Raw genomic sequence first — 14,218 nt, 5'->3', positions numbered from 1 at the left:
TGTATTTTGGCGGTGCCATGATGGCGTTGTAATGGCTTATTTTACACTTGGTTGCCTGCTGAAAATAGCAGATCTACAAGCTCACAATGCGTTTACTTTAGGTTTTTGGTCGGTATTGGTCATTTTGCAGCTGATGTGTCCTAATTTCTTTTACCACTTTGAACCTGCAAAGTTTAGGTGAACATTTCCATAAACTTTGAAAAGTACCTAAAAACTGTACTTAACCCATTAAGACCTGGAACTGTGTCATTTTTAGATTTGAGCTAAAAAGCATTAATTTACACTTTGGGCTATTCAAAAATAGCAGATCTACAAGCTCATAGCGCGGCACCGAGTGCCGCGCTACGAGCTTGTAGATCTGCTATTTTTGAAAAATCGTGAAAATGTGTTCAAATCTTTGAATATATATATATTTTTAAAGCGAATAGTTTTAACTCAAATCTTTGCTTCTGGGGGGTCCCTGGAACAAAATATTTTGATGGGGGTCCGCGGCCAAATACATATGATTTTGGGGGTCCTTGACATGAAAAAGATTGAGCACCACTGATATAGAAACATACGTTTTTCAGGAAACTGTTGAGATTTAGGAGACATGTATAATCGGCTTCAGGTCTCAATGGGTTAAGTGCACAGTACTTGAGTAAATGTACTTACAGTATTTACTTTACACCACTGCTTGCTAAAATCCAGGCTGAGTGTCGGGCTATAATAAACCTCGTCTCTTTGTTCTTCCCGCCCTGTCAGAGCGCAAAGGCAAGGAGTCGTCCGCGATGAAGGCCGACCTGCTGCGCGCCAGAGACATGAAGCGCTACATCAACCAGCTGACCGTGGCCAAGAAGCAGTGCGAGAAGAGGATCCGCCTGCTGGGGGGTCCCAACTACGACCACACCGAGGAGGGGGGGGCCACCGAGGACAGCGAGGGCCCGCAGAGCCAGAGGGTAAAAAAAAACGCAACTTCACATCGCAAACGTCACTTACTGCATTGGTTCTCAAAGTGGGGGGGGTCCTTGAGGGGGTTCCAGGGGGTCCCCACCCAGCAAAATGCGTGAATTTAGCATCACAATCATTTTGACCACTTTAACCGTGTATACTTTGGCTATTCGATATCTTTGCTTCTGGGGGTCCCTGGCACAACATATTTTCAGATGGGGGTCCGCGGCCAAATACATATCAATTTGGGGGTCCCTGGCAGGAAAATGTTTGAGAAGCACTGGCTTACTGTACATCTACTTCACCTCATATGCCTCAGAAATGGTGTGAAAAAAAGAAGAAGCGCCCAGGCCAGCGTACGCACCCTTTTAACCCATTGAGACCTGAAGCCGATTCTACATGTCTCCTAAATCCCAACAGTTTTCTGAAAAACTTATGTTTCCATATCAGTGGTGCTCAATCTTTTTCATGTCAAGGACCCCCAAAATTATATATATTTGGCCGCAGACTGCCATCAAAATATTTTGTTCCAGGGACCCCCCAGAAGCAAAGATTTGAGTAAAAAATGTTCACTTTAAAAATATATATATTCAAAGATTTGCACACATTTTCACGATTTTTCAAAAATAGCAGATCTACAAGCTCGTAGCGCGGCACTCGGTGCCGCGCTATGAGCTTGTATATCTGCTATTTTTGAATAGCCCAAAGTGTAAAATAATGCTTTTTAGCTCAAATCTAAAAATGACACAGTTCCAGGTATCAATGGGTTAAACGTGCCTCCCTCGGCCATTCTCTGGCTGCTCTGAGGACGATATATAAAAGCAGAAGAATGCTCAGCACTCAACGGAAGGAGGGAAGTGTCCTTGAGGTGTGTTTTTTATTCAGATAGGCACAGGGCGACCTTGGTTTGGTTGCCTGAAAAAAAAAAAACAACAACTGAAGGACACGTCGGGGAGTGCTGCCATTTCTCCTGCTTTTATTGAACTCTTCTGAGCGCGGGGTATACCTGTTAAGAAACACACTTACTTTGTGACATGGCATTCTTTTATATGCTTTACTGTATATGCTTAAATAGCTTCTCTGGCCGACCTGATTCATGCACACACCCTGATGATGTTCTGAAGACTGCTGTGTACTTCTCGTGTGTGTGCGTGTGTGTGTGTGTGTGTGTGTGTGTGTGTGTGTGTGTGTGTGTGTGTGTGTGTGTGTGTGTGAACCAACTCATTCATTCATAGTCTGCTCTGAGGGCAATCCCAGCAACCCACCATGCTCACAGCAGTGTTGATTTTGACTGCAAATTTTGATTTAGTTTTCATAGTCTTTTGAATAACATTTAATTTAGTTTTAGTCATATTTTAGTCATCTGAAACGTTTTAGTTTTTGTCTAGTTTTAGTCGATTAAATATCATAAGATTATAGTAGACTAAATCTATAGTCGATTAAAATGTGTGTTGGCGGTGCCTTGATGGCGTCGTAATGGCTGATTTTACACTTGGTTGCATGCTGAAAATAGCCGATCTACAAGCTCACAACGCGTCGCAGCGCGGCGCGTGGTGAGCGCAACACCCGAGCTCAACCAAGCATAAAATGACTCGTCTTTTAGTTCTACTGGATATCTTCTCCACTATAGTCCGTCACTAACATTTTAGCCTAGTTTTTATTTGTTGACGAAATTGTCAATATATTTAGTCTTAGTTTTAGTCATCATAGATTAGTTTTTATGTAGTTTTCGTCAGTGAAAAAAGGTAGTCGAGCATTTTTCGTCATAGTTTTAGTCGACGAAATCAACACTGGCTCACAGAAGGCTGTTGGGGCTGATTGCTCAACGTCAATAGAGGAATATAAAGTACGTACATTGCAGACGATTGCAACAGAGGAAGGCAGATCCCCCAGATCCCCTCGTTCACCACCAGTGTTGCCAGATTCTGTGAGAGAAACAAGCAACCAGGTGTAGGAAAACCAGCCCAAAATAAGCAACTATGGGGCACATGAGCACTTTAACATAATACATCAGCTATTTGAAAATAGCAGATCTACAAGCTCACAACGCGTCGCGATGTGACGCGTTGTGAGCTGATCTAGAAGCTCCCAAGCTGTGAGCTTGTAGATTTTTCGCCTATTTTATACAATGTTGTCAGCCAATGACAGCCCCCTGACCCCCTGACAGCCAATCAAGCACTGGCTTGGAGACGAGCCTTTTGATCATAATAAGTTAAGAAAAGAAAATCTGTTTTGTTTTTACAAACCAACAGGATGCATGTGAAAGCTCTCCATACTCTCTCTGTCTGACATCCTGTGTAACCTCTCTATCTCTCTCCCTCCCTCCCTTTCTCTCTCTCTCTCTCTCTCTCTCTCTCTCTCTCTCTCTCTCTCTCTGTCTCTGTCTCTGTCTCTGTCTCTCTGTCTCTCTGTCTCTCTCTCTCTCTCTCTCTCTCTCTCTGTGTCTCTCGTCCAGATCTTGCAGTTTGATGACATCCTGTGTAACCCCGGTTACAGGGAACACTTCAGAGTTTACATGGAGAGGGTGGATAAGAGAGCCCTGATCAGCTTCTGGGAGCTGGTGGAGACGCTCAAAACGGCCAATAAGGTAAGACGGACGGACGGACGGACGGACGGAGAAAATGTTTTGTTTGAGACCCCCCAGAAGCAAAGATTTGAGTTAAAAATATTCGCTTTAGAAGAATATAAATATATTAATTTGCGCACATATTTACGATTTTTCAAAAATAGCAGCATGTCTGGGCCAAAAACTCATAGTAAAAAAAAAGTGCTCAGGAGCCGAGATACAGCCTTTTTCAGTAATAAGTTAAACAAGAAGTGAATGGAGCAGAAAATCGTCAAATGATGATATCTTGGGTTCTGAACGTTTAAAAAAAAACGTTCAGCCATTGCGGTAAAACACGTGAAACACGTCAATGGCACTCAATGAGTTAACTGGTCTGTCAAATGAGATATCGGCATATAAGTGATATTTAAAAAAAATACGTATTTACTGCACGTTTGGCTTTGTAGGGCAGTATAGTAATACCCCAAGTGTGTGTGTGTGTGTGTGTGTGTGTGTGTGTGTGTGTGTGTGTGTGTGTGTGTGTGTGTGTGTGTGTGTGTGTGTGTGTGTGTGTGTGTGTGTGTGTGTGTGTGTGTGTGTGTGTGTGTGTGTGTGTGTGTGTGTGTGTGTGTGTGTGTGTGCGTGCGTGCGTGCGTGCGTGCGTGCGTGTGTGTTACAGAGCGAGGTGCCCCAGATCGTGGGGGAGATCTACCAGAAGTTCTTTGTGGAGAGCAGGGAGATCCCCGTGGAGAAAGCTCTGCTGAAGGAAGTCCAGCAGAGTCTGGTGGGCAACCGAGGAACGCAGGTCTTCATCAGACTACAGGAGCAGGTACTGTAACTGTTAGCTGTTGGTGGTCAAAGTAAGCAGACTAACATGGATTGAAGTTCAGTCATTTGGATTCCATAGAAGTTAGCATGTTTTCTATGAAAGCATGTCGCACACACCCAGAATCTACAAGCTGACAACGTGCCGCTCTGCGACGCGCTGTAAGCTAGTAGATAGCCTATTTTGTAGTGATGAGCGGGTCGACCCGTAACCCGCGGGACCCGCGGGTCAACCCGCGGCGCGGGTGGGTCGAGTCAGGATTTCAGAGGAAATTATGCGGGCTGCGGGTGAGCGGGTCAGCCGCTCTCACACGCAAAAAAAAATAAAAATCACATGCTCTTGTTTTGTCTTTATTCCTAATATGAATAAGAATAATAACAATAAAACAGTTTGAATACACTTGGGGTGTATACTTGAAGATTATTTTCCTTCATGATTTTACCGATTTTTTTTTTATACCTCGGGTCGCGGGGCGGGTTGAGCCATAGATTTATAAATGGGTTCGCAGGGCGGGTTGAGGCGGGTTGGGTTCCGTGGTGGGGCGGGGCGGGTCATGAAAAAACCCGACCCACACATCACTACTATTTTGGGTTATTTTAACCCATTAAGACATGAGGCAGATTCAAAAAATGATTTCTAAATCCTAACAGTCTAAGAAAAATAAAAAAAAGAATCACGATTTAACAAAAATAGCAGATCTACAAGCTCGGTGCCGCGCTGTGAGCTTGTATATCTGCTATTTTTGAATAGCCAAAGAAATCTAAATTGACACAGATGCGTTCCAGGTCTAAATGGGTTAAGATTAAAGAGTATTTGAAGTGGTCAAACTAGCAACAGATTTATCACTATCATTATCATTATCACCATTCTTTTTTAAATATCTTTTACTGTTATCCTGTTATGTATTTACATAGATTTTGTATCTTTTTAGTTCTTTTAAATCGTTTGATTGAAAAATAACAATGAGCAAGAAGGTTTGATAAGATTTAAACTTCTTCCTATGCCCTCTTCGAGCACTCTAGCCCTACTGGTTTTCATATCTATATCTATACGTCTGTCTGTCTGTCTGTCTGTCTGTCTATATATATCTATATTTATTCTTTTAACAGTGTCCAAAATAAACAAAATCAATCAAAAATCATTCAACTGTATTGTTAGCACCGTCTTCCGAGCATGCCTCACACCAACATTTCACTCCTTCTACTAGTGAGTGACAAACAAACGAACCCTCTTTAATCTTGAATCTCCAAGAGCACACTGCTGCTCTGGCAGAAAATCTCGTTTAGCCACGGCCAATCTTGATGAAACGCCACGAACCATGGCATGTGAGCGGTCAATGGCTTCTCTTTGCTATCCCATGGTACCGTGGCCAAATGAATCTGCCTCGCTTTGGACTCGGGTCATAAAAGTTGTGTTTTTTGTGTGTGTGTGTGTGTGTGTGTGTGTGTTTTTTTTTTTATCGCACTTAGGTTGCCGAGCAGATGCGAGAGCGTTACTACCCCTCCTTCCTGGTGTCGGACTTCTACGATAGGCTGATCAGACGAGAGGAGCAGCGCAGCCAATCGCATAGCAGCGCCGAGGACAAGGAGGAAGGGGTCAGACCCACACACACATTTAACATCTTTATTTGCGTTCACGTTTTAACAAGACATTCTTGAACACAAACGGTAGTAGATGTACAAACTTGGCAAAACTCAACAACAAGAATTTCAGGATACAGATCACGGGCACAGGAAGCATCGCCTCCTCCATATATGGCGATTATGCCAATTATCACAGACGCTGAGCAGAATTTTGCCAGTGACTCAGGCATTCCTGCAATCTGCAGGCCTCTCACAACTGATTTATGGACATTACCGAGAATTCCAAATATGAACACAAGCAGTTTACATTTGTAACCAAGCTGTATAATAGCATCGTTAAGACGTTGGTACTTAAGCACCTCGGTAAGGAACGCCTCTTCCAGTCTGTGGTCAAACGTACATGCCACTTCCAAAATGGTCACTTCTTTACTGTCCTCATCAACGACAACAACAACATCTGGTGTATTAGCTGTGACATATTAAAAGGCATCATTTTCATGATTGCACATGAATATGGCAGTTGAAACACAAGAGTGCTGCTTATACATTTTGGCAGATGATGAAACGTATGAACCTATGTCCTTGACTAATAAGTCAACAATTCTGTCGTTGTACTTTTACTCCACTATAATTATTTGAAAACTTTAGTTACTAGTTACTTTTCAGATATAAATTATGATATTATGAAACATTAACGACTTTAGCCCTATCTTATACGGAGGCTATTTGAAAATAGCCGATCTCTGAGTTTGTAGATCTGCTATTTTCAAACATTTTAGTACTTTTACTTTTGGTAGTTTAAGTACATTTTGATGCCAATACTTTTGTACTTTTACTCAAGTAAATTTTGAGTTCTGGACCTTTGCTTGTAACGGAGTACTTCTGTATTGCAGTATTGCTACTTTTACTTAAGTAAATTATTTGACTGTGTGTGTGTGTGTGTTCATTTGTATTCCTGTGCGTCGTCCACCAGTGCGCGGGTCTGGACGCAGGAGAGGTGGCGTGCGACGAAGGCAGCAAAGGAATCAACGAGCAGGCCAGCTACGCCGCGACTAAACTGCGCCAGCTCCACGACAAGCTGCTGTACAAGCGACAGGCCCTGAGCTCCATGCAGAACGCACCCAAACCTGACAAAAAGGTAAGCTCCACGCTACAGCCATTTAGGTCGGAGGAGAGGCTTATTGTAGGTATCAGCCTGAGTGAGAACGTGGGAGTCTATCCCCGTTTCACAATGCCGTTAATTAATTGTCCTTTTGGTTTTGGGGAGAAGTAGAAGACAGTGTCACAAGGTTAAAGGGGAATTTTGGACCACGGCTTTCTTACCTTTTCTGTGATGTTATGATATCTTAGGATGAATAGTGCAGTAGAAACATGTCATAACTCCATCCTGGGTTCGCCACAGCTTAAAACGTGCGCCAATAGGCCTTGCGCTAGATCGCGTATTTTAATAGCTTTTTTTTTTTTTTGAGAGAGAGATCTGACGGGTCTCGCTAGACGAGATTTCAATCTTGAGATTTCGATCTAATACTACACGACACAAAAAAAAACAATATTTTAGGCCAATAAAAATTGGCATTAGGCATTAGATCTGATATTTTTTTGGTTTTACGTTACGGTAAAAAATGGCAAACATTTTTAAGAATGTCATTCAGAAAACGACTGTCCTAAAGTGTTAATCACAAATTCAAACCTCTGTGTTTGTGTGTGTGTGTGTGTGTGTGTGTGTGTGTGTGTGTGTGTTTGTATTACTATACTTGCGAGGACCAAGTATAGTAGAATTTGAAGAAATATACATTGTGAGGACCGTTCTCCTGGTCCTCACAAGAATAATGGTTGTTTTATAGTTGAAAAAAAATAATCATTTTTTAGAGATACGTTTACAATGAGAAAAACATTCAGGTCAGGAGTAGACATTTAGAGGTTAGGTTTAGGGATTGGAATTAAGAGTTAAACATGATTTATACTTAGTTGCGCGCCATGTGTCATGCACAGGCTTTAGGCTTACGGTTAAAACTGCCAAAATATATGTATTTTTAAATGACATTCATAAAATCGCTTTCCTAAAGCGTTGATGTCCTCACCAGAGATGCTCGTAGGCCTGCGTCCTGCGTCGCTGACGCACCATATTGCGAAAGGACGCATTCATGACAACTCTAGTGCGTCCATGGGACGCAGCTCCGATTAGCTCCGATAATATATAATATTTGTCAGCTGTGATCTACATGGACTCTCTCGGTTAGGCACCGTTGGTGGAGAAGTATAACTCTCCGGTTAGACACCGTTGTACTGGAGAAGTATAACTCGGTTAAACGGCGTTGTGTGGCAGAAGCAGCAGCACAGCCCCTCGCTGTTAGTCTACGCTACTCACACACAGAGAGAGAGAGAGACGGCATGAGGACCTGCTCTTAAACGTGTTAAAACGTCTTGGATAGACCACTGTCTGGAATAATAACTGATCATCATACATACAGGTCTACTACTAATCTCTGTTGCTGTTGTCATCTTAAATTGACCAGCCAAAGTAAAATCCCCGATTTTAGAGTGTTCTCCCACTTGCTTGGAGATCAGAGTGATGTATGTGGTGGATTAATGCATGTTGCCAATCAGCTGTGTAACATTAGCAGGTTAACGATGGCTCGTTGATCCTATGCATTTGACCCTGATTTGACCACAAAGGCAAACAAAAGCACTAATTAATGGCAGCTGTAAGTAACCGGTTGTCTATCGTCTGTGTCTTGTGTATGTTTAATAGGCAACTGGATGTTTTCTGTAGCTTAGAGATATCATAACAATTAATTCCCTGAAGAGGGTAGACCCTCTCCCTCATGCTAAACTTAAAGTGACTTATAAGGTTCCACTTCTCCTCAAAAAGACAACTTTATTTTCCTTTCTCAATGACAAGCCTAATAGTATTATTGCATGTTGACTATGTGCAATAACTGTTGTTCTCATGTCTTACTAAATAAAGTACATCAATCAATCAATCAATCAATCAAGCCAATGTTCATAGGCATTGTCAGTATTTGTCTTCATTATTTCTTGAATTCCTATTTCTTTATTTGCCAATACTTCCACTGTAAGCCAGTGTTTTCAGTCTACACAATAAATAGTAAAAATAAATTCTACATTCATAAATAATACAAAATAAAATAATAATAATGATTAAAAGGTTCTATGATTAAATGTATTCTATTGGTCAAAGGTATGTTAAATCCACCTGTTGCCCACTACTAGTATTTCTTACCATAAGGTGTGCTAATACTACAGAATCATATACATTTGAAAAAATATATTTATGATTTTTTAATATATGTATATATATCGGTATCGGTCTTGAAAAGCAGGAACGGGTCGCACTGATCTAGATCTGCTATTTTCACAATATGTATCTGTGGAACTGAATCAAACTAAATTAAGTGCCTCAACTCCTAATTCCTCAGGGTGGGGGGTCCCCAGTTAAAATATGATTATTTTGGGGGGTCGCTGCCTGAAAAGGTTGAGATCCACTGCATCAGGATATAATGTACACAGTCACACACGCATAGAAGATATGGAGATTGGAGATCAAAGAAAACGATAGGGGGGGGGGACGTGTAATTGGGGACCCATAAAATGTCCCTGGGACCCATCTAAAAGACCACCCTTGCATCCCAGGACCCATTACATTGAAAACCTAGCAACATCACTGCCTCACAAGTATAGTAATACAAACACGTGTGTGTGTGTGTGTGTGTGCGTGCGTGTGCAGCTAGTGAGCAAGTTGAAGGAGGAGATAGGAGCCATGGAGAGAGAGCACAGTGAGCTGCAGCAGCACATCAGCAGAACTGACTGGTGGTGTGAGAACCTGGGCCACTGGAAGGCCACCATCTCCACCGCCGAGGTTTGTACACACATTATGACAGTGTGGTTCTCAAACCTCTTTCATGTCAAGGAAGGACCCCCAAACTGACACTTATTAGCCCGCGGACCCCCATTTGAAAAGATATGCCAGCAGGGACCCCCCATAAGAGACGATTTTTACGGCTCTAGCAGTGATTCTCAACCATTTTAATTTCAAGGACCCCCCAGTTTGACATGCATTATTAGGCTACGGACCCCCATTTAATGGCATTTATATCTCTCGGACCCCATTTTATATTGTAAAATCAATGTTAATTTAACTCCATTTGTACACTCTCAGAGTTACAGACCCTCAAGTACCCCTGGGGGTCCCCGGACCCCACTTATAGATATATAGATATATCGTTAGCCAGGCTCCATCCAGCCCCTGAAACCGCTAGCCCCCGCATTCAGGGTCTGGGTGACGCTGTAGAAGGCGGGGTTTTCTCGGTTGCATAATCTAAACGACCCAATCGAGATCGGGATTATCCAGTATGAACCAATCGCCAAAGAAAGACCCACTTTGGCCAAGCCCCTATCTCAGAAATCGGCTGCACTGAGAGAGGGCTTACAGACTGAATGATGGAGTGAAACCAAATGAAAATTCAGGCTGAGGTGTCAGGCTAGGATATCGTTGCTGTCGTTCAGAAACCTCCTATCTCCATAATCTAACTTTTTTTTCTTTTTTTTCGTAAATTAACACATTTACCGCCAATCCCGAGATATCTCGAGATATCAAATTCACCCGTTACCCGCCTATCTCGGGATTGGCTTTTTATGTGGTTTAATAACGATCGCGGTAAATTTCGGTACCATCCTTGATTTCTTTTCTCTTCCCATGACACTTTCGACAAATCCTGTTTTCAGTGAAGAGATTTGGTGTTGAGGGGGAAAAAGGAGGGTTACATAACATCGTGTTTTCTGTTTTACCAGTATCCTTATGGGGACAGACTTCAAGGACCCACACACACACACACACACACACACACACACACACACACACACACACACACACACACACACACACACACACACACACACACACACACACACACACACACACACTGATGTTAATAATTGTTATGAAGCATCACTTTAGTTCAGGGCAGGCCACTGAAGTCACACATGCATCAGCTGACCTGTTCGTCAGCTCATCATCATCAGCTCGGACCAGTGTTGATTTCATCGACTAAAACTATGACGAAAAATGATCATCTATTACCTTTTTTCACTGACGAAAACTAAATAAAAACTGAGTTATGATGACTAAAACTATATTGACAATTTCCGGTAGATCCAGTAGAACTAAAAGACAAGTCATTTTATGTTTTATGTCTCAGGTGTTGCGCTCTGAAAATAGCAGATCTACAAGCTCACAAAATAGCAGAACTACAAGCTCACGACGCGCCGCGCTGCGATGCGTCGTGGGCTTGTAGATCGCCTATTTTCAGCATGCACCCACGTTTCCAGAAACTGAACCAATACACATGAAGGAAATGTTCCACCACAAACATACTTGTTAGAAATCTTGTCACTGCTGACCCCTGCTGGTGGTAGGTCAGGTCTGCAGACTGCTTGGTCCTAGGGATGGTACTGTGAAACCACATGCAACTCAGGCGGGTCCTGAATTGCATAGTCAGACTGCAGCCAGATTTTTGCTGTCAGAAAAGAGAGTGAGTATTGAAAAATTGAATAAAATAAATAAATAAATAAATAAATAAAATAAATAAATTATCATTTTTTCCAAACACTTTCAAGATTTTACAAAAATGTTCAAAATTAGCAGATGTGCAGGGTCGCAGCTGTGAGCTTGTATATCTGCTATTTTTGAATAGCCAACGTATAAAATATGGATAATGGGGTTCAAATTATTGTGACGCTGTTTTAAATGCTTTTGCTGGGGTCTAATGTGCTACAGTATATTTAGAGCTAAAATCTAAAATGACCCAGATGCTTTACCAGTTTTAATGGGTCAGAGAAAGGCTGTGGCATTGTCTGAATGTCATAAACATAAAGTGAATAAACAAGATCCAAACATAAAACAAGAGTTCGTACAACTAGTTAACAACAAGTATGCAAGGCGAAGAGGAAGGAACAACGTGTTGCGTGCTAGTCTTGCCTATTATGACATGCCCCCAGAAAAGCAACACTAGGCTTCATGTGGTTAACTTAAAAACTGTAACTGTGTTTTTACTTTGTGTGAATGTGTACCCTTTGTGTTGCTGCAGGCTACAGAGGAGGGCGGTGAGACGGTAGCGTGTTACAGTGTGTGTGTGAGTCTGTCGGAGGCGGAGGAGTCGGCCAACAGTCGATGGAGCGTCCACAGGAAACTGACAGAGTTCCACATCCTGCACCGCAAACTCACCGAGGTAACCAACCACCGCCGGCACCACCAAACCTACAATTATTTGAAAACTTTAGTGACTAGTTACTTTGCAGATATAAATGATTACATTATAAAACATACATTAACCACTTTAGCCCTATTTTATGCTATTTGAAAATAGCAGATCTACAAGCTCACAATGCGTCGCATCGTGAGCTTGTAGATCGGCTATTTTCAAACATTTTAGTATGTTTACTTTTGGTACTTTAAGTACATTTTGATACTAATACTTTTGTACTTTTACTCAAGTAAATTTTGAATTCCGAAGGGCACGGTGGCGCAGTTGGTAGCACTGTCGCCTCACAGCTAGAAGGTCCTGGGTTCGATTCCCGTCGGGGACGATGTGGGCGCTGGGGGCGTGTCTTCTCCTCCGCGTCATCACTGCCCTAGGTGGGGTTGGCGAAAGGGCCCACTCTGTGTGGAGTTTGCATGTTCTCCCCGTGTCTCCTAAGGTAGTTAATACCCTCACAAAAACATGTAGTAATCCTTGTCGCTATAACACCTCCCCCATGAGAGCCGGGGCGCCTGATGGAGGGGAAGGGAACTGGTTGGAATAACGTGTTCCTTCCACGCGCTACGTCCTACCAGGGAAACTCCCCCCTGTCAGGTGACAAGAAGGTCAGTTGGCTCTCATGCATTGAAGGAGGCATGGGCTCGGCCCTGGCCTCCCTAGGCTGGTGAGGGGAGTGTAGCGCCCAGGATCACTTAGAAAATTGGCACCGGGTGAAAAATAAGGGTTACAAAATCGCGGGGTAAAAAAAATGATATAAAAATGAATGAATTCTGGACTTTTACTTGTAACAGAGTACTTCTACAAGCGAGACCCCCATTTCACACCCTGAGTAGTGATGCATTGTAATCCAACGATTACAACAACAAGACTCTTATGAACAGTTTCACGAAAGAAAAAACGTATTAAAACAAAACTATACAATACAAAACAGAAGGTTGTTTTTTGATGGCTTTATTGAAGATGACACAGCATTGGCTTCTTGCTTTCTCTGCCACTCTTTCTCTGTCTGTCTGTCTGTCTGTCTGTCTGTCTGTCTGTCTGTCTCTCTCATTCTCTATCTCTGTCTCTGTGTCTCTCTCTCTCATTCTCTCTGTCTCTGTGTCTCTCTCTCTTTCTCTCTCAGTGTTTTCCGTCATTGAAGAAGCTCCAGTTACCGTCTCTCAGTAAGCTGCCGTTCAAATCCATCGACCAGAAATTCCTGGAGAAGAGCAAAACTCAGCTCAACGCCTTTCTTCAGGTGAAAACACACATTGCTCTGCAATTTGAATATCTCTTACGTGTTACATTTCATCATAGTGATTAACAAGAGTAGACAAGGGAAACGGCACTTGAACAAACTGCATGCATACTCCATACTAATTCTGCTGCATTTCAACAGGTAAACCTACACTTAAAACTACATTATTATTACTGGGAGCTATTCTAACAATACTCATAATAACCTGGACCACATGAAGCCTAGCGTCCTTATTCTGGGGGTGAACAGTCGCCGAAAATAGCTGCTCTACTTGTAGAACGGCTGTTTTCGCAGATTTGTTTTAGAGGGGAAAAAAGAGGGGGGACACAGCTCAGTGTCCAGGACAAGTTCTCATATTGACACCTGCTGACAGCCTGTAAAATGTGTGTGTGTTTGTGTACTGTACAGTAGACACACACACACACACACACACACACACACACACACACACACACACACACACACACACACACACACACACACACACACACACACACACACACACACACACACACACACACACATTACTTTGCCATTTTCAGCTATTTTCTATGCCGTCCTAAAAGTTTAGTAACTCAAAACTGTGTGTGTGTGTGTAGCGTCTGTTGACAGATGAGCGGTTGTGCCAGTCCGAGGCTCTCTATGCGTTCCTCAGTCCTTCACCAGAGCATCTCAAGGTAAGAACTTCCAATTCCGGTGGTTGTCAAATCAATCAATCAATCAATCAATCAATCAACCAGGGGAGGCCATAGCTGAATGGTTAGTGAGCCCGGCTGGGGAGCCAGAAGCCCTGGTTGCCCCAGGTTCGATTCCGGGCCA

General features: G+C 42.7%; 1 protein-coding gene across 1 annotated transcript in view; it reads left to right on the top strand.

The window, feature by feature from the left end:
- snx25 (sorting nexin 25) overlaps positions 1–14,218 on the top strand; it is a 37,879-nt gene that overhangs the window by 18,336 nt on the left and 5,325 nt on the right. Inside the window, exons 8-16 of the mRNA XM_084041007.1 lie at positions 745–938; positions 3,386–3,517; positions 4,155–4,304; positions 5,771–5,896; positions 6,858–7,022; positions 9,633–9,764; positions 11,992–12,132; positions 13,286–13,399; positions 13,999–14,076. Coding sequence (XP_083897133.1) covers positions 745–938; positions 3,386–3,517; positions 4,155–4,304; positions 5,771–5,896; positions 6,858–7,022; positions 9,633–9,764; positions 11,992–12,132; positions 13,286–13,399; positions 13,999–14,076 — 1,232 coding nt within the window. The remainder of the gene's footprint in view (positions 1–744; positions 939–3,385; positions 3,518–4,154; positions 4,305–5,770; positions 5,897–6,857; positions 7,023–9,632; positions 9,765–11,991; positions 12,133–13,285; positions 13,400–13,998; positions 14,077–14,218) is intronic.

This window comes from Gymnoscopelus microlampas, assembly GCF_963454915.1.
Source record: "Gymnoscopelus microlampas genome assembly, chromosome: 18".
NCBI lineage: Eukaryota > Metazoa > Chordata > Actinopteri > Myctophiformes > Myctophidae > Gymnoscopelus > Gymnoscopelus microlampas.
Note: the sequence above shows the minus strand (reverse complement) of the source record. Positions and strands in the feature narration are given on the sequence as shown.